This window comes from Poromitra crassiceps, assembly GCF_964638095.1.
Source record: "Poromitra crassiceps genome assembly, chromosome: 20".
Taxonomy (NCBI): Eukaryota; Metazoa; Chordata; class Actinopteri; order Beryciformes; family Melamphaidae; genus Poromitra; species Poromitra crassiceps.
The window spans coordinates 14476138-14497427 of NC_139637.1; the positions used below are offsets into that span (position 1 = coordinate 14476138).

Consider the following 21290-nt stretch of genomic DNA (forward strand, 5'->3'; position numbering starts at 1 on the left):
CCTGTCTCCACCTGACTCTGTCTGTTGCTGCTGCTCTGAGGGCCTGTCTCCACCTGACTCTGTCTGCTGCTGCTGCTCTGAGGGCCTGTCTCCACCTGACTCTGTCTGCTGCTGCTGCTCTGAGGGCCTGTCTCCACCTGACTCTGTCTGCTGCTGCTGCTCTGAGGGCCTGTCTCCACCTGACTCTGTCTGCTGCTGCTCTGAGGGCCTGTCTCCACCTGACTCTGTCTGCTGTTGCTGCTCTGAGGGCCTGTCTCCACCTGACTCTGTCTGCTGCTGCTGCTCTGAGGGCCTGTCTCCACCTGACTCTGTCTGTTGCTGCTGCTCTGAGGGCCTGTCTCCACCTGACTGTCTGTCTGCTGCTGCTGCTCTGAGGGCCTGTCTCCACCTGACTCTGTCTGTTGCTGCTGCTCTGAGGCCCTGTCTCCACCTGACTGTCTGTCTGCTGCTGCTGCTCTGAGGGCCTGTCTCCACCTGACTCTGTCTGTTGCTGCTGCTCTGAGGCCCTGTCTCCACCTGACTGTCTGTCTTCTGCTGCTGCTGCTCTGAGGCCCTGTCTCCACCTGACTGTCTGTCTGCTGCTGCTGCTCTGAGGGCCTGTCTCCACCCGACTCTGTCTGCTGCTGCTCTGAGGGCCTGTCTCCACCTGACTCTGTCTGCTGTTGCTGCTCTGAGGGCCTGTCTCCACCTGACTCTGTCTGCTGCTGCTGCTCTGAGGCCCTGTCTCCACCTGACTCTGTCTGTTGCTGCTCTGAGGGCCTGTCTCCACCTGACTCTGTCTGCTGTTGCTGCTCTGAGGGCCTGTCTCCACCTGACTCTGTCTGCTGTTGCTGCTCTGAGGGCCTGTCTCCACCTGACTCTGTCTGTTGCTGCTCTGAGGCCCTGTCTCCACCTGACTCTGTCTGTTGCTGCTCTGAGGCCCTGTCTCCACCTGACTCTGTCTGCTGTTGCTGCTCTGAGGGCCTGTCTCTACCTGACTCTGTCTGTTGCTGCTGCTCTGAGGGCCTGTCTCCACCTGACTCTGTCTGCTGTTGCTGCTCTGAGGACCTGTCTCCACCTGACTCTGTCTGTTGCTGCTGCTCTGAGGGCCTGTCTCCACCTGACTCTCTCTGCTGCTGCTGCTCTGAGGGCCTGTCTCCACCTGACTCTGTCTGCTGCTGCTGCTCTGAGGGCCTGTCTCCACCTGACTCTGTCTGCTGCTGCTGCTCTGAGGGCCTGTCTCCACCTGACTCTCTCTGCTGCTGCTGCTCTGAGGGCCTGTCTCCACCTGACTCTGTCTGCTGCTGCTGCTCTGAGGGCCTGTCTCCACCTGACTCTGTCTGCTGCTGCTGCTCTGAGGGCCTGTCTCCACCTGACTCTGTCTGCTGCTGCTGCTCTGAGGGCCTGTCTCCACCTGACTCTCTCTGCTGCTGCTGCTCTGAGGGCCTGTCTCCACCTGACTCTGTCTCCTGCTGCTGCTCTGAGGGCCTGTCTCCACCTGACTCTGTCTCCTGCTGCTGCTCTGAGGGCCTGTCTCCACCTGACTCTGTCTGCTGCTGCTGCTCTGAGGGCCTGTCTCCACCTGACTCTGTCTCCTGCTGCTGCTCTGAGGGCCTGTCTCCACCCGACTCTGTCTCCTGCTGCTGCTCTGAGGGCCTGTCTCCACCTGACTCTGTCTCCTGCTGCTGCTCTGAGGGCCTGTCTCCACCTGACTCTGTCTGTTGCTGCTGCTCTGAGGCCTGTCTCCACCTGACTCTGTCTGCTGCTGCTGCTCTGAGAGCCTGTCTCCACCTGACTCTGTCTGCTGCTGCTGCTCTGAGGGCCTGTCTCCACCTGACTCTGTCTGCTGCTGCTGCTCTGAGGGCCTGTCTCCACCTGACTCTGTCTGCTGCTGCTGCTCTGAGAGCCTGTCTCCACCTGACTCTGTCTGCTGCTGCTGCTCTGAGGGCCTGTCTCCACCTGACTCTGTCTGCTGCTGCTGCTCTGAGAGCCTGTCTCCACCTGACTCTGTCTGCTGCTGCTGCTCTGAGGGCCTGTCTCCACCTGACTCTGTCTGCTGCTGCTGCTCTGAGGGCCTGTCTCCACCTGACTCTGTCTGCTGCTGCTGCTCTGAGGGCCTGTCTCCACCTGACTCTGTCTCCTGCTGCTGCTCTGAGGGCCTGTCTCCACCTGACTCTGTCTCCTGTTGCTCTGAGGGCCTGTCTCCACCTGACTCTGTCTGTTGCTGCTGCTCTGAGGGCCTGTCTCCACCTGACTCTGTCTGCTGCTGCTGCTCTGAGGGCCTGTCTCCACCTGACTCTGTCTCCTGCTGCTGCTCTGAGGCCTGTCTCCACCTGACTCTGTCTGCTGCTGCTGCTCTGAGGGCCTGTCTCCACCTGACTCTGTCTCCTGCTGCTGCTCTGAGGGCCTGTCTCCACCTGACTCTGTCTGCTGCTGCTGCTCTGAGGGCCTGTCTCCACCTGACTCTGTCTCCTGCTGCTGCTCTGAGGGCCTGTCTCCACCTGACTCTGTCTCCTGTTGCTCTGAGGGCCTGTCTCCACCTGACTCTGTCTGTTGCTGCTGCTCTGAGGGCCTGTCTCCACCTGACTCTGTCTGTTGCTGCTGCTCTGAGAGCCTGTCTCCACCTGACTCTGTCTGTTGCTGCTGCTCTGAGGGCCTGTCTCCACCTGACTCTGTCTGCTGTTGCTCTGAGGGCCTGTCTCCACCTGACTCTGTCTCCTGTTGCTCTGAGGGCCTGTCTCCACCTGACTCTGTCTGCTGCTGCTGCTCTGAGGGCCTGTCTCCACCTGACTCTGTCTGCTGCTGCTGCTCTGAGGGCCTGTCTCCACCTGACTCTGTCTGCTGCTGCTCTGAGGCCTGTCTCCACCTGACTCTGTCTGCTGCTGCTGCTCTGAGGGCCTGTCTCCACCTGACTCTGTCTGCTGCTGCTCTGAGGGCCTGTCTCCACCTGACTCTGTCTGCTGCTGCTCTGAGAGCCTGTCTCCACCTGACTCTGTCTGCTGCTGCTGCTCTGAGAGCCTGTCTCCACCTGACTCTGTCTGCTGCTGCTGCTCTGAGGGCCTGTCTCCACCTGACTCTGTCTGCTGCTGCTCTGAGGCCTGTCTCCACCTGACTCTGTCTGTTGCTGCTGCTCTGAGGGCCTGTCTCCACCTGACTCTGTCTCCTGTTGCTCTGAGGGCCTGTCTCCACCTGACTCTGTCTGTTGCTGCTGCTCTGAGGGCCTGTCTCCACCTGACTCTGTCTGTTGCTGCTGCTCTGAGGGCCTGTCTCCACCTGACTCTGTCTGTTGCTGCTGCTCTGAGGGCCTGTCTCCACCTGACTCTGTCTGCTGCTGCTCTGAGAGCCTGTCTCCACCTGACTCTGTCTGTTGCTGCTGCTCTGAGGGCCTGTCTCCACCTGACTCTGTCTGTTGCTGCTGCTCTGAGGGCCTGTCTCCACCTGACTCTGTCTGCTGCTGCTCTGAGAGCCTGTCTCCACCTGACTCTGTCTGTTGCTGCTGCTCTGAGGGCCTGTCTCCACCTGACTCTGTCTGTTGCTGCTGCTCTGAGGGCCTGTCTCCACCTGACTCTGTCTGCTGCTGCTCTGAGAGCCTGTCTCCACCTGACTCTGTCTGCTGCTGCTGCTCTGAGAGCCTGTCTCCACCTGACTCTGTCTGTTGCTGCTGCTCTGAGGGCCTGTCTCCACCTGACTCTGTCTGTTGCTGCTGCTCTGAGGGCCTGTCTCCACCTGACTCTGTCTGTTGCTGCTGCTCTGAGGGCCTGTCTCCACCTGACTCTGTCTGCTGCTGCTCTGAGAGCCTGTCTCCACCTGACTCTGTCTGTTGCTGCTGCTCTGAGGGCCTGTCTCCACCTGACTCTGTCTGCTGCTGCTCTGAGAGCCTGTCTCCACCTGACTCTGTCTGTTGCTGCTGCTCTGAGGGCCTGTCTCCACCTGACTCTGTCTGCTGCTGCTCTGAGGGCCTGTCTCCACCTGACTCTGTCTGCTGCTGCTCTGAGGGCCTGTCTCCACCTGACTCTGTCTGCTGCTGCTGCTCTGAGGGCCTGTCTCCACCTGACTCTGTCTGCTGCTGCTCTGAGGCCTGTCTCCACCTGACTCTGTCTGTTGCTGCTGCTCTGAGGGCCTGTCTCCACCTGACTCTGTCTCCTGTTGCTCTGAGGGCCTGTCTCCACCTGACTCTGTCTGCTGCTGCTGCTCTGAGGGCCTGTCTCCACCCGACTCTGTCTCCTGCTGCTGCTCTGAGGGCCTGTCTCCACCTGACTCTGTCTGCTGTTGCTCTGAGGGCCTGTCTCCACCCGACTCTGTCTCCTGTTGCTCTGAGGGCCTGTCTCCACCTGACTCTGTCTCCTGCTGCTGCTCTGAGGGCCTGTCTCCACCTGACTCTGTCTCCTGCTGCTGCTCTGAGGGCCTGTCTCCAGAGTTAGTCCTTTGCCTTTCAGCTCATTCTCAACTGTTCTGCACCAGGTCTCTTTGGGTCGCTCATGGTTTATTTTCCCCTGCAGGCATCCAGCATAGAGCTGTTCTAGTGAGTTGGGTGGTGGCATGCGAAAAGCATATCCCAGCCATCTCCATCGAGGCACCTGGATCGTCTCTTGCATGGTCACTATGTCCTGCTACAAAGATCTTCATTTGAGCTCTCGAGGATACGACTCAGGCACTTGGTCTGGAACACCTCCAATTTTTGTTCAATCACGATAATGGTCTTCCAGCACTCAGCAGCCATACAGCAGCATGCTGAGGACATTGCTCATTGAAAATCCTGGTCTTGGTGGATGCTGAGGCTGGTAGATCTCCAGATGGGCTTGAGCATAGGGACGACGTAGCTTTGCTGATCCTGGTGTTGATCTCTTGTTCACAGTTGCCGTCTGTTGTCACCTTGCTGCTTACTGTGAACTGCCCGTAGACAAACTCCTGTCCATCCTGTAGTGGTTTTTGGTTTGCCGCTCACAGTAATTGGGTTAGTGTGGTTTTGGCGTTCTTCCTCAGGACCTGCATCTTCCTGTTATTGACCTGGAGTTGATGCTGGCTATCTGGCTGTCTGCTGGCTGCCCGCGTAGCCTCGGTCCTCCAAGACTGAGTTCACCAAGAAATGTGCTGAGGCATTACAGTACGTCTTGCAAAGTTGTGCAATGGCAAAAGTAAAACAAACAAACAAACAAAAGATTGTCCAGACATGCACAATGTACAGTCATTAATTTGGTTGAGACAAAATTGGCACAAATGAAGGGGATGACACAGTGCCAAAAAAAAATATATATATAGTAGTAATAGCAACATTAATAATAACACTATAATATGAATACTATAACTATAATAATAACAATAACAGTAATATCAGAACTGTATTGTCATCAAAGGAATATCATCCATATAGGTCAATCACCCAAGCCTAATGGGTTCGTATGTTTCCACCTGTGTGTGTGTGTGTGTGTGTGTGTGTGTGTGTGTGTGTGTGTGTGTGTACGTGTGTGTGTGTGTGTGTGTGTGTGTGTGTGTGTGCGTGTGTGTGAGTGTATGTACGTGTGTGTGTGTGTGTGTGTGTGTGTGTGTGTGTGTGTGTGCGTGTGCGCGTGTGCGTACGTGTGCGTGTGTGTGTGTGTGTCTGGACCAGCGGCTGACAAATTGGGTGTCATCAGTGTCCATCCATCCTGCAGGTCACTGCCATGTCGGTCTACACCCAACACAACAGAGGAGAGAGAGAGAGAGAAGGAGATAGATAGAGAGACATCAGTGATAGAGGAGAGAGAGAGAGAGAGACAGCATGGAGTGATGAGAGCGAGATAGTAGGAGAGGCGAGGCGAGGTCAAAGTGACGAGGGGGTTGTTTGCAGAGGGAGAGAGACATGAGAGGCGGAAAAGCGAAGGGAGAGTCAGAGCGAGAGAGGAACAGCGGGACGAGAGACAGAGAGATAGACTGAGAGAGAGAGAGAGAGAGAGAGCTTAGGCAAGGTCAGAGTGGCAGCACTAGAGAGAGAGTGTGGGTGATTAAGGACGTCCCGTCGTGCGTTGACACGCGACACGGTGGCGCCGACACACACGCAGCCGTGATGCAAGGTTATAATGTGATGACATTATAGTCACGAGCGGGTACGTTACCAGGATCGGTCGTCGAGTAGCAAACGGCGGCGAGCGTTGGATCGGAACGCCACAGTGAGTCCGGGTTGATGGCTGACATTTTTCTGGTCGAGTTGACATTTTCAGAAAATGTTTTCTTACCTTCAGTGCTGCGGCTCAATGCATTTTGGTCATGAAAAGAACATTAGACGTTGTCCAATTTCGTAGGTTCAGCTTCTTTTTGTGGCGATCGGGTTCCCAGTGACTGAGTTCCATCTCAACAAGTCATCGACTCCAGTGTCGAGTGTTCAAATCTGCCGGTGAGCATTTCTGTACACTTGTTTCAAGAGAAATAGAATTTGAAGACGCAGTATAGAAGATTTGTTAAGGTGGCGCTTTTTGCAGTGAAGGAACGTACGAGTTATATTCCAAAAGACTATAGCCAAAGAAACTAGCAAATGTCGATGACTAAAATCTCAAGCATGTGTGTTGAAGTATTATCATTAAGGTCAACCAAACGCTTTGCCATATGTTTGATCCTCCACAAAGTGCACTACCATGATTTGTTTGGATTTTGAGCCAACATCTTCCATCGCCGTTTTGCTGTGGAGAAACGAGAAGCCGGACCGTGTTGTGAGCCAATCACATAAAACCATTTCCAGGAAGTGAATGAAGCGTGTCCTTGTCCAGTCCGCCCCCATCCCCCCGCCCCGCCGGCTGCACACCCAGCTGGCCTATGGGGACGAGGCAGCATGTGTGGGCGGAGGAACAGATGAAGTGGGCGGTGTGCTGTGTGCGAGAGAGAGGGAAAGAATTGGCTCTGAGAGTCCTCGGGGGAGGAGATAGGGGACGTTTGCTCCAGTCATCCATGAGAGGCGGACATCACACTGCACACTCGTCCAGACGAACACAATACCAGTCATGGACAATTAGTGACGCATTAGGAATGACGACTGATGACTGGCGAATGTCACCGTTTTGATGTCAGGTAATATAGATGTTTATGAGATGTGACTCGGTGCAAAAACAAATGGACTCATTCAATCAGAGACTCGATGCGGAACAGAATTGGCAGTGGACACAGTCTGACCTGGGCCAGAGATTTATAGCAACACGTTCCCCTCCATGAGACCCATCGGTAGTTACTAGTTTCCCATCCAAACTTTGTGTTAGCTGATTGCTAACCCAAAAATGAACCATCTATTTAGTATTTTTGTCAGCCTGTCGATGATGGTAATGTTACTCATGTTGTTGACTTGCACATCTCTCCACTGTCAGCACACTGACTGTAAATTGATCAGAATTCAAGTTCAATTTTGTCCATCTTTCTGCTCAATGCTGTGTTTCTACACTGCACTTCCCGGCCGATCACCTGTCAATCAAACAGTGAGAGGCGGAGCATGGATATTGTGTTGATGTCGTTGGCTCCACCCCCTCTGCCAATTTGGGGAGAGTCGTAGACTATAGCACTTCCTCCGATACATGTGCAGTCGCCGGCCGCTTCTTTTCACCCGACGGCGAGGAGTTTCAGCGGCAGGACGTAGTGCATGGGAGGAGCACGCTATTCCTCCCCAGGACTCATACCCCGCAGACACGGCCAATTGTGTCGCTCTGACCATGCCGGAAGTACCGCTGCCGGGAATTGAACCTGCGGTCTCCGTGGTGGTACGAACATGACTGCTTTCACCTCTACACTCCCCAGCAGCAGGCAAAACAAGCGACATCTTCATGCAAAACATTCTAGGTTGATGTATTCAGTCTTTTCTGAACTGAATGCTCAATCATCTGCCATTTGAGCAACAAAGATAGTTTCGAGGGAGAAGCGAGATGAGAGGAGGGACTTGATGTGAGTGGCAGACGAGTGGAGAGAAATGGGAGTGAGGAAACATCTCCTTTCTTTTCATGTCCTCCACCTCCTCTCCTCTCCTCCTCTCCTCTCACGTTATCTCCTTCACTTCCTCTCCTCCTCTCCTCTCACGTTATCTCCTTCACTTCCTCTCCTCCTCTCTTCTCAGTGTTATCTCCTTCACTTCCTCTCCTCCTCTCTTCTCAGTGTTATCTCCTTCACTTCCTCTCCTCCTCTCTTCTCAGTGTTATCTCCTTCACTTCCTCTCCTCCTCTCTTCTCATTGTTATCTCCTTCACTTCCTCTCCTCCTCTCCTCTCACGTTATCTCCTTCACTTCCTCTCCTCCTGTCTTCTCAGTGTTATCTCCTTCACTTCCTCTCCTCCTCTCTTCTCAGTGTTATCTCCTTCACTTCCTCTCCTCCTCTCTTCTCAGTGTTATCTCCTTCACTTCCTCTCCTCCTCTCTTCTCAGTGTTATCTCCTTCACTTCCTCTCTTCTCAGTGTTATCTCCTTCACTTCCTCTCTTCTCAGTGTTATCTCCTTCACTTCCTCTCCTGTTCTCTTCTCAGTGTTATCTCCTTCACCTCCTCTCCTCCTCTCTTCTCAGTGTTATCTCCTTCACTTCCTCTCCTCCTCTCTTCTCAGTGTTATCTCCTTCACCTCCTCTCTTCTCAGTGTTATCTCCTTCACTTCCTCTCCTCCTCTCTTCTCAGTGTTATCTCCTTCACTTCCTCTCCTCCTCTCTTCTCAGTGTTATCTCCTTCACTTCCTCTCCTCCTCTCTTCTCAGTGTTATCTCCTTCACTTCCTCTCCTCTCTTCTCAGTGTTATCTCCTTCACTTCCTCTCCTCCTCTCTTCTCAGTGTTATCTCCTTCACCTCCTCTCCTCCTCTCTTCTCAGTGTTATCTCCTTCACTTCCTCTCCTCCTCTCTTCTCAGTGTTATCTCCTTCACTTCCTCTCCTCCTCTCTTCTCAGTGTTATCTCCTTCACCTCCTCTCCTCCTCTCTTCTCAGTGTTATCTCCTTCACTTCCTCTCCTCCTCTCTTCTCAGCGTTATCTCCTTTGCTTCCTCTCCTCCTCTCTTCTCAGTGTTATCTCCTTTGCTTCCTCTCCTCCTCTCTCCCATCTCTCTTGTGGACCAAACCGTCCAATAACAGCTGGGGGAAATTATGCATGAAAACTCATCCGTCGCTCTCTTAATAATTATCCACTCATGCAATTAATTGACTTTCCTTTCCAGGAACTTTGTTTTCTCTCTCCTGCTGCTTCCGCTTTTCTCTCCTCCAGCTCGCTTTCCTTTTTTCTCCAATGTTTTGGGGTATTTTTCCCCCCCGTAAAGATTGAATTTGTCGGAAGTGCAGACACCAAGGAATGAATTCACTTCGCTCCGTTTTCCGTCCCTCATCTGTCAGTCAAAAAGTTCTGGGTGTTTTTGTACCATTTGTTTTACCAAGTTTGTACCATTCAGAAATGTAGAGAGATGGTTCTATCTATGTTCCCTCATGCCTGTGTTATATATACTCTCTATGTTATATATACACTACAGTATGTGTTATATATACACTCTGTCTATACGCTCTGTGTTATATATACACTGTCTTGTCTGCTGCTCTGCCCTCATTCATTGACTTTGCAGAGCGCTCTCCTCTTCTCTTGGCTGACCTGTATTTCTAGCTCTTGTCATAAGACCCAAACACTCTACCTGCAATTATGCACTGTTGGTGCTGGCCTGTCCCCCGTCTGACCCACATCCAGGGTTCTGCAGAACTGTCGGCTCGTCGCTCCTTTGCACTTAAAGCAAAGTCCCATACAGCTCTTCTAGTGAAATCCTCCATTGTCCGCCTCTCTGCTCATTTGCATGGGACAAGTACTATGTGGGGAAGATTACAGGATGAATGAATTACCCTACAACCTCTGCATTTCCTGTTCACACAGAACATCGAATTTTGCTCAAAACACCAGAAATGTCTTTAAAAGTTTCCTCCACACATTCCACTCCGGCCTCCATTTTGCATGACAGGGTGAAGATAGAAATCACTCGTCTAGAAAGAGAAGCAAAAGAAATCACGTCTGAAATGACTCCCGATTCACATAGGATTTACATAACAAAATCACATCTGAAATTACTCCTGACTCACATAGGTTTTACATAACAAACAGATCTCTGTCTTCACCAATGATATTTGAGGGGAAAGTCCCTACGACCTCCACAATTATTACAAATCACTGGATGGCCATATTAGTCCCAATATGACTTTAAAAGCATTTGCACGGATGTATCTGTATCTGTATAAATCAATGTAACGTATCCGCCCAAACAAACTACTATACTATACTATACTACTATAAACTATACTTCATCGTCCTTGTGTTTCTCTACCCGCCTTCTCTGTAATGTACGCAGCTTTTGCCGAGCTTCAGACGGACATCCACGAGCTGACCCAGGAGCTGGACGGAGCTGGCATTCCCTTCCTGGACTACCGGACCTACGCCATGAGGGTCCTCTTCCCCGGCATCGAGGACCACCCCGTGCTCAAGGAGATGGAGGTACGGGTCAGTACGCCACCATCCGAAAACCGAAACGAGCAACCAAGGACTAACCATAGATAGAGCCAACGACGAGGCATATTAACACTAATAAACTTAACACCAGAGCTACGTGTAGAAATGTCGCTGCTTCAATTAAAGTCAACGAAGAAGAAAGGTCCAAGGCGCACTCCTGGCAAAAAAGTTTAAAAGCTTTTATTCAGATGGCTATTTCACGGCGAAATTCTTACAAGCATAGACAAAGCGTGTGCATGTTAAAATAGATCTGGGACACAACCCACGCGCAACGGCACCAACAGCCTCCTTCAGGGTTAGATGAGCTTTAATTGGCATGAATGGACGCGAGCCAGTATTGCAGTACATCATAAAGTAAGTGGTCCATTAGATAGAGCATAGCACAGTAATTAGTCCATAGAGATGGAAAACTACAAACAAAAACACTGAATACAAGAGTTGAAGTGGTACAAATCAAAGAAATCAAACTACAAAACTCGGTGTGTAGAGAACGTCGCTATTATCTACAGAAGCAATAAAATAATTTCAATCGGAAATAGACCGAATAAGTCAACAATTATACACGCAGTATTCTTCTCTTCAGCGACTGGACGTTTAATCACATTGGAGAGAAGTGAAAAATCGGAATGAACGTATCTTTGAAATTCACGCCAGTATCCATTCACGTTTTCTGTGAGATACAATCTCCTCCTTCCATTGATCAAAGGATGGATCTTTTCATTTTGAAATATTCTAACTGCTGCTGTTATGAGTTCTACATTTGTGTGGGTTGAGTCACTATTTATTGCTGTTAACTGCAGAGCAAGTTCACCAAGTGGGTCTGTATTAGGCTTCATAATAATGAATTACTGAATAGAGTTTATACTTGTATATTTTACCTGCTTTCATGTGTTCAGTTTGTCTGAGTGACTGCAATTCTCTCGATGTGGAAGGTGGTGTTTTAAAAGGATGATTGCTTCAAATGACTTGATTAAAGTGAGGGCCTGCCTATGTGTGAGAGAGACAAAGAAGCTAATGTAAAAGAAGAGAAACCATATCTTAGGAAGACACAAGCAAAAGTGGATGAACTCATGTGTTACCACGGAGCCCTCGGAGTGTACAATCAATTGTACTGTGCGTCAACATGAACTACTCTCTTCCCCGCGCTGGACCCCCAGAGAGCCAAGATGGAGATCTCAAGATGTAGAAACGGGTGCTGCTCCATTGACTTTAAATTGAGGACTGGCTTTTTGGAGTCAAAGAATAATTTGTTTGACCTTTTACAGCTGCATTTAAATTGTTCTGAACCAGAAAGTGAGCTTATATTCCTCGCCAAAAAAACAACTCTGGGTGCTCTGTGTTTTCCGGCTCATTCTGAGTGACTCAAACACAACAGAACTAGTGAGAAATGCTTCACAGCCCAAACTGGACAAAACAAGTCTTAACCCATTGATACCTGATGCAGCATTTGCGTGTGTATCCCTTTAAGACCGCGGTCTTAAAGGGATACACACACAAATGAGGGATATACACGCAAATGCTGCATCAGGTATCAATGGGTTAATACGGACATCTGGGTAGTGTAGAGGTTAAAGCACCCGCGGAGTCGCCTACCAACCACCAGGGGGAATAACAGAAAGCATGTCACATACAGTACAGTACCTGCCGACATTCCCGATTTTCGCGGGAGTCTCCCTATTTTTAACCCTTTCTCCCGCTGTGCTCCGGATTGGTCATTTCGGGTTAATCTCCCGATTTCAAAGTGATACAAATCAAAAGGCTGTAGCCGGCTGTTTTAACCCATTGATACCTGATGCAGCATTTGTGTGTGTATCCCTTTAAGATACACGCGGTTCGCGGTCTTAAAGGGATACACACACAAATGAGGGATATACACGCAAATGCTGCATCAGGTATCAATGGGTTAAAGCAGGGCGAACTTTCTGGTATGAAACTAGAAGGCATCCACTGGTACCAACCATGTCATCCTAGCTTGTCGGGAAGGGGGCTATAATAACGCTCCCAAAGTTTGGGGAGGGGAAAAAGTGGTGTGGCCATTTTGAAAGGGGTCCCTTGACCTCTCACCTCAAGATACTGTATCTGAGAATGGGTTATATACCCTGGAGTCTCGCCTTTACAGATAAGGTAGAATTTTTTGATAGGGCCCTTACTAAATGCATTTGACTATTAAAAAATAAAATGTTGGTATAATAACCTTTGATTACCAGTATATATTTTGTTCTTTTTTCATCAAATTAGTAGCTATAAATGAGTAATTGAGTGATAGGGTTACGGTGGAAGTGCACGGTCACAATCTGGCCCTCTGGTCGTAAAGGAGTTTCTTTTGTGGCTCTCTTGATCATCAAAGTTGTCCATCCCTGGCCTACGGTATGCTAACGTGTTAGCAAAGCTAGCAGAGACACAGACATGATGTTGGTGCCAATCTCTGGTTGTCACATCCTGGGTCAGGTGACCAGAAAGGTGGGAGTAGACCTTTTAAAAGGGAGAAGGCAGGAAGGTAAGGAAGGGCTTACGTGTTTGATAGTTATGTCTAGACTTCCTCCCCCTTCCCTCTGCATTTCCCCCAGGGGGCGCTGCTGTAATCCAATGTGCTGTGTAAACCAGCACTCATAGCTTTATTGCTCTGTGTAGCTGCTTTCTCCCCGAAGCCAGCCAGCTCTACACTACGCAGCACAGTTATGCTCTCTCTCTCTCTCTCTCTCACACATACACACACACACACACACATACACACACACACACACACACACACACACACACACACACACAGTATCCACCCTGGAGGCCAGAGAATCTCATTTGGCACCACAGAGAGACCCAGACACTTTATTAGGCCACGTAGGAGGAGAGACAGAATAGATGTTACAGTGGTAGAAATGGACAATGGTGGAGTGAGTGTGTGTGTGTGTGGGGGAAGGGGGGGAGAGAGATATAGAAAAACAGAGAGAGCGACAGAGAGAGGAGGAAGATAAATTAAAATAGGAGAAGACCAACGATGTGAAACAAAGAGAAAGAATGTGATAAGGGAAAGATAGGAAGAGAATTAGAGTTAGAGAGAGAGAGAGAGAAACAGAGAGGGATAGAGAGAGAGAAACAGAGAGAGGGGTAGAGAGAGAGGTCTTCAGGGGGTTTAGTCTGTAATTATTGATGATTATAGTGACAGGTCTTCTTCTTCTGTGGTGTTTTATGGCAGTTGGCATCCTTTATGTTGCCGCCTCCTTCTGGATTTATCCATCCACTGTTTCCCTACATTTCCTCCCTCTACTCCGCCTCCTAGTGACTGGTCACTCAGGTTCACCTCTGTCACCTGCCCTGACACACACACACACACACACACACAGGTGAATTCCAGGTGAATTCCTGCAACATTATAGACGATTTAACTTGACAACAATAACAAACGGTCAGAACCCACCTCCAGTTTACTTCCTGTATACAAAGCTGAGCACAGGCTGATATTCGGCAAAATATTAACGTTCGACCGTGTCTCCAACACACACAGTAACAACGTAGCCTATTTTGGTCTTTGGGTTAGGGTCAGGGTTGTTGTTGATAGTTGCCATAACAACCACCCCTGTCGGAAAGACGTGCACACGTGTATTAGGAAGCGTTGTCGTCAGGTCCAGAGCTAGCCTGAGAGGCTAATAAAAGCTACATGTTACAGAGTGAACTGACTATCAGTACGTTATAGGCCTATCTTTACATTTAAACGTTTACATAGTCAAACATTGAAATAGATGTATTTGTGTTCCCCCCTGAACAGCTGAGAAAGTGGACACTGTAAATAGTTAGCACTGTGAAGACGATACAATTCAGTAGGTGGCGGTAATGCAACACCCGCCATAAAACACAGAAGATGAGAAAAAGGAAGTGCTGTGGGGTTGCAGCTTGTGAAAACCATCTATTCACCTTATTCTTTGCCCATACAAGGATGCTTCTGCATGATGTCATTTTGTAATCGTCTTTCCGGTTTTAGACACGGAAGTAGGTTACACCTACCGTAGTCATTTTTAGACTTGCCAAAAAGCTGTTTTCAAGCAAAAAAACCCAAACTGTTTTAAAATTTTAATATTTTTCGGGTAAAAACGTAACATACAGTATATGTGACCAGTTTATCAGAATAACGCCTATTTTGAAATATTTAACGAGCAGCGAGGACTGGGAGCGCTGGCTGTGCTGACACCGGTCGGACTAGCTATCTGTCAAACCCTACTGTAGCTAGGCTACTGGCAGTGAGAAAACACTGTCGACGTGCTTTTGTAACTAACGTTAAATGCCGACCGGGTACAGCCATATCGGCTCCTCGCAGTAGTAACGCTATGAACATGTCACTGAAGTTGGCCGCAGTGTAGCTTAATTCTGAATGTTGCCAAACTTCATTCATTATTATAGTGACGTTTTGTTTTGAAATTGGCCTCCAACTAGCGCTGAACCGGAAGAACAAATACAATTGCGTGTCACGCGGAAGAGAGAAAAAGTGGGCGTGGTGAATAGAGTGGGCCACATCATTTAAAAAAACTAACAATAAAAATACTTCAGTTCAGTGCAACTTTATTGTTATTTCACCTTACACACGCGTACGTGCACAGTTAAGTGAATATTTGTATTGGATTGAATGGGAAGCATTAGCGTCACTTAGATGGCTGTGATGTGTCTGTCTTCTCTCAGGTCCAGGCCAACGTTGAGAAGGCCCTGACGCTCTGTGATGTGTCTGTCTTCTCTCAGGTCCAGGCCAACGTTGAGAAGGCCCTGACGCTCTGTGATGTGTCTGTCTTCTCTCAGGTCCAGGCCAACGTTGAGAAGGCCCTGACGCTCTGTGATGTGTCTGTCTTCTCTCAGGTCCAGGCCAACGTTGAGAAGGCCCTGACGCTCTGTGATGTGTCTGTCTTCTCTCAGGTCCAGGCCAACGTTGAGAAGGCCCTGACGCTGTTTGGCCAGCTGCTGACCAAGAAGCACTTCCTGCTGACCTTCATACGAACCCTAGAGGCACAGAGGTGACAGTCTTGATTGTGTTGTTTCCACATTGATATATACAGAGATGGCAAAAGTACACACATTCTTTACTTAAGTAGAAATACAGTTACTTGTGTAAAAAAAAAAGTACAGATTCAACTTGTTTACTCAAGTAAAAGTAAGAAATTTACCACGAGAGGAACGCCGAGTGCCACAACCCTGTACCAGTGGTAAATGTGGCCACAACCCCCTTCCTCTCGTGGTAAATTTCTTTTCTACAATAGCTACCACATAATATAAAAAATACACAATTGTAACATTCAATTCATTTATTTACAATCATTACTGGTTTCAGAATACATTTATCCTTCCGCCACAGAATATAGTTCCATACACAAGATCGCATTGCCCAATTTGTTTGTTTGACAGTCCCAGGTTCACTCCGTGACAACTCAAGCTCAGCCAGTTCTCTCTCCCCAATTTCACCATGTCGTTCTTTGTTCACTTCACCTTCATCTTCATCTAACCACTGCTCAAAACTCAATCCACCCAGTAAATCAAACGTTACTACGAAATCGGACATTTCCTTGTTAGAGATTTGTAGACTGACAGGCTAACAGTGGGCGGAGTCAGCACAGGTGTTCTTCATTCATCAGGGAGCGGAGTGATACTGCGGTTGGAGCCGAACTGTAGATTGTTGGCCTATTTACCACTGTTGCTAGCCAATCAATCAGAATCCAGTATTCACTCATGCTGTTGTAGAAGTACAAAATTACTGGCTCTGAAATGTAATCAAGACTATCAAGTACAACAGTAAAATGTATTTCTACCGGCTGTTTCTGGCAACGCTACCTGAACCTCACATATTAAGGTAAACGGAATGTTTGCACGCTGCACGGGCTCAATTCTAGGGTGGGGACTCTGGAGACGATGAACCGGGCACACAGGGCTCTCTACTTATAGTCGTAGGATTGGCTACAGGTGGTGTATGCTGATGGTATCTCTGGTCCTGGATTTGTTTGAAACACAGTCACTCAAGAACTAAATCTAGGAAATGACAATGCATAAACTGACAGTCCTTCAAGTCAGTTTTGGTGGAGCACAAAGTCCTTCATCACTTGTGTTAGTGGTAGGGAGTGGACTCGGTTCAGGCGATGTGTGCCCAGCGCTTGGCGGATCCGGATCCGACACACGTGGGCCAGACTGCGAGGACATCCCTTGGCCTCCAGGAAGACCCTGAGCGCCTCGGGATCCGCCATCGCTTCCAGTTCCTGCCCCCACGTCATCAGGCCCGGGTCGGCGCCGTGGTCCAGGAGCAGCTGGACGAAGGCCGCGTCATACCCGAGCCCCAGCACCTCGTACAGCAGGCGAGAAGCCACGTCACGGGTCAGAACGCCAGCGGCCTGCAGCAGCAGGCGGAAGCAGTCCAGGTGACGGTTAAAGACGGCCATGCCGAGGGTCATGTAGGCTAGCCTATCATCTGGGTCTATCTGGGCTCCCTGGGTGATCAGGTAGGCCACACAGTCAGCGTGACCCTGCATGGCTGCGGCCCCCAGAGGGGACGTGGTACGAGGGTACCCACCCCACCACCAACGTGAAGGCGAAGGCAGCTCCCTAAGCGCATTGATCTGCCTTCGGAAGCGTTCCTCCTGCAGCAGAGTCCTCAGTTTGTCCAGGTCTCCTGTGTAGGCGGCATCTAGCAGCTGCCTGTCCTCATGCCCTGCTTGAACAGCCATTCGTTCAGGTCTGTCACTGTACCACACCGACGACTGTGTGTACGCTTTGTCTCAAATGGAAGGCATTATGAAGAGCCTGAAGTGTGTGTTGGACATTACATACATTTATGACATCATTCCATTATGACATCATAACATTGTGACATCATGACATTGTGACTGTGGCATCACCCGCTGATGACATCACAATTGCTCGAGTGACGTCACTGATGACATCACTCACTGACGACGTCACAATTCCTTGAGTGACATCACTGATGAAATCACAATTGCTCAAGTGACATCACCTGTGACATGATCAGTGATTTATGTAGTGATTTATGACCTCATTACTGTCTGTGACATCATCAGTGATTTGTGACATCATCTGCCACACGTGTCTTGTTTTGGATGTGCGTACCCTACACCCTGCTTCTTTTTACAGCCACATTTCCAATAAAAAGGGAGAGGTTAACCCACACTGGGTATTGGACAAACCATTTTGGAGGCGATCGGTGCAACATCGCATCTTGCAACTCTGGACACACACACACACACACACACACACACACACATACACACACACACATAACTAAAACTAAAGTAATAACTAGCCTGTTTTGAAAATGTAGTGTGTTAAAATGTAGGGAGTAAAAGTAAAAAATAAATCAGTAAAGTACAGAAACCTGAAAATACTACTTACGTACAGTAACAAAGTATTTGTACTTAGTTACTTCCCATCTCTGGACATATCAAGTTTTGTTTACAAATGAGATGTGTACTATTTGAATAAAATGCTGCCTACACTTATGGCATCATTACTGGCATGAAAGTCAAAGCCAAGTGCAAACTGCTTAAGCCGCCAAGATGATTAAAGCTGAAAGCTGTTTTGATGGAAGCAATATTATCAGCTTCGTAGGAATAAATTATAGGGATATGTTTTTAAAATACTGAGTAATGAGTTAGCGCCAACAATTTTTCTCATTGTGTTATGGAATGAGTGTAATTAGTGAATTTAATTTATGTATTTTCCTCGCTTCTTTTCTTAAACCATGGTTTTAATTTTAGAAATAAGCCACAAAAGGTTGTGTGTGTGCCTTGGTTTTAGAAGAGACAAAATACTAAACTGATTAAAACCTGCTTAGCCGTTCTAGAACAAACAACAACAAACAAACCAAAAACTGTAAAGCACAAGTCAAGTGGCTTATATGTCAGAAAACACAAAAAGGAAAGGATACAAATGTTCGGTAAATATTAGGGGTGTCACAATATATCGTCCCACGAAATTTCGCGATAGTAAAACGTCACGATATGTATCGTTGAGATGAAATCTCATATCGTGAGAATTTTTTTTTTTTTTTTTTTTTTTTTTTTTTCAAAAATAGACAAAGAAACGTCTTTGTTTGTTGAAGTTCAATGTGTGGAAAGTAGTTCAGTTGAACAAGTCTCTGAAGAGACACATGAGAAGTTATACAGGAGAGAAACCATTCAATTGAGTTTCTGGCAAAACTGTTTACTTGACAGGAAAAACTGAAGATGCATAAAAAATAGACTAAGAAAAGTCTTGTTGTTTGAGTTTGAAGAAAAACTGAAGATGCATAATGAGAATTTATACTGCTGAGAAACCTTTTAGTTCAAAGTAAATCTAAGTGACGGTGTAACTCATTCTATTTCAAGATAAGCCTTATCTCCAATCTCATGTTTTTTTCTAGTTGTTATTGTAATAACAATTTCCCACAACAACATGTTTTGTATTTGTGCATTTCAAATAAAATACTACTTTTCCAGTCATATATTGTCATTATTCAAGTTTAAAAAAATATTGTTAAAATCGTATCGTATCGTATCGTTATCGTGAACCCAGTATCGTGATACGTATCGTATCGTGAACTGAGTGTATCGTGACACCCCTAGTAAATATTGGATTGTAATAAATAATAATCTAATAAAAGAGTTAATCTTCCACCAAGGGCTAAACAAAGAAAGTAAGCAGGATTTTTGGTATGTCCATAAATTTGAATAAACCGTTATGTGGTCACTGGTGCGCATTCAGGAGAGCATGGGTTAAATTTGAAATATGAAAAACGTCAAATATGAATAACGTCAAATGTGACCACCTGTCCCGATGCCCCTCCTCCAGGTCGTTCTCCATGCGGGACCGCGGCAACGTGGCGTCTCTGATCATGAGCGCCCTGCAGGGGGAGATGGAGTACGCCACCGGGGTCCTCAAACAGCTGCTGTCCGACCTCATAGACAAGAACCTGGAGAGCAAGAACCACCCCAAACTGCTGCTCAGGAGGTGAGGCGGCAAGCCGCTGCTGCGCAAACAGGCAGGCGGTCAATTAGGCAGAAAGACAGAAAAACAGACAGGCAGGTACAGAGGCAGACAAATCTATTATATATATGTTGGTAGACGCACGATAGATAGATTCTTGAGGGGAACAGCACAGAAAGAAAGATGGAGAGACAGGCTATAGTAGGAGAGAGGATTGACAGATCCATAGATGGGAGGGCAGACAGGTAGAGACAGTAAAAGACAGACACAAGGGGAGGCAGAGAGATACGTATTAAATAATGGAAGACTTATTCCATTAATTTCTTATTATTGTATTGTTTGTTTATTGTTTACTTATGGCTTATTTAGTCAAACAAGTTTTGGGAAAAATTAGTTAGTTTATAAAACAAGTCATTTCTTTCTCTACCAATAGGCATTAGCCAATAGAGGGAAGAAAACAACAAATACTGTTTCCAGCAGAAATACAGTTGATTGTATATTTGGTTTGAATCAGTCTTGGTTATAGAGGGAACTCGCAGAGCTCTTGTGTTTGTTGATTGTTGATTAATGAGATAATGTTTTCTTTTCCCATTTGGTTTGGAGAACTTTGCATCCACTGAAAGAGTCACGAACAGATTGCCTCAGTAACTAACAGACTGCCTCAGGACTGAAAGAGTCACTAACAGACTGCCTCAGTAACTAACAGACTGCCTCAGGACTGAAAGAGTCACGAACAGATTGCCTCAGTAACTAACAGACTGCCTCAGGACTGAAAGAGTCACTAACAGACTGCCTCAGTAACTAACAGACTGCCTCAGGACTGAAAGAGTCACTAACAGACTGCCTCAGTAACTAACAGACTGCCTCAGGACTGAAAGAGTCACTAACAGACTGCCTCAGTAACTAACAGACTGCCTCAGGACTGAAAGAGTCACGAACAGATTGCCTCAGTAACTAACAGACTGCCTCAGGACTGAAAGAGTCACTAACAGACTGCCTCAGTAACTAACAGACTGCCTCAGGACTGAAAGAGTCACTAACAGACTGCCTCAGTAACTAACAGACTGCCTCAGGACTGAAGGAGTCACTAACAGACTGCCTCAGTAACTAACAGACTGCCTCAGGACTGAAAGAGTCACTAACAGACTGCCTCAGTAACTAACAGACTGAACTCATGCATCATCGCCACCTGCAGCCCATTTACTGACGGCACTCTGTGATGTTGTAAAAAGATTATCAAAGGCAGACAGACGATCTGTAGTTGCAGCGTGTGGCCTGTGGAAACGCTGTCGCCCGACCAAACCAGTTAGGCTCCTGAATCCTGAAGTTTGACGGATTGACGAGTCGTTTTTTGAACGTTTTGAAAGTAGACTTCTTTAACCACACGCTCCTTTTCAACCGTCACCCTCGCAATCCTGTGTGATGTGTATTCACCTTATTCACCACGCCCACTTTTTCTCTCTTCCGCGTTCAACGCAAACGTATTTGTTCTTCCGGTTCAGCGCTAGTTGCCTCCTGTGGCTAATATTAGCCGCTAGTTAGTTATGTTATATGGCAGTAAAATGCCACTGAATGACCAAATTGATATAACTTTTAACCATTTCGAGTAACACTGTTTCCATACGGATCACCAGCGTTGTTTATAACGTGGCTATATTCATAACGTTTCTATCTCGGATGGGTTATTTCGAATCCCACATAGGTTACACCTTGCACAACCTATGTGGGTTTCAGGACGAAACAGTCTCGAGCCACTAACTTTATCTTTAGCGCACAATATTCCTGGAATGCAAGTTTAACTAAACAGTTACATGTCCTCTGCATTCTACATAAAATTAAGATATTACGGGTTGTTTTATTTTGTATGTTACATACTTATTGGCCAAGATATGTTAGTTTATGGGGGAG

General features: G+C 47.9%; 1 protein-coding gene across 1 annotated transcript in view; it reads left to right on the plus strand.

The window, feature by feature from the left end:
- Positions 1–21290, plus strand: part of LOC310794808 (plexin-A1-like) — a gene marked incomplete at both ends in the record, with an annotated part of 63384 nt that overhangs the window by 15487 nt on the left and 26607 nt on the right. The window contains 3 exon segments of the mRNA XM_083656860.1: positions 10282–10424; positions 15336–15433; positions 19248–19406. Of these exon segments, the coding sequence (XP_083512986.1) occupies positions 10282–10424; positions 15336–15433; positions 19248–19406 (400 nt within the window).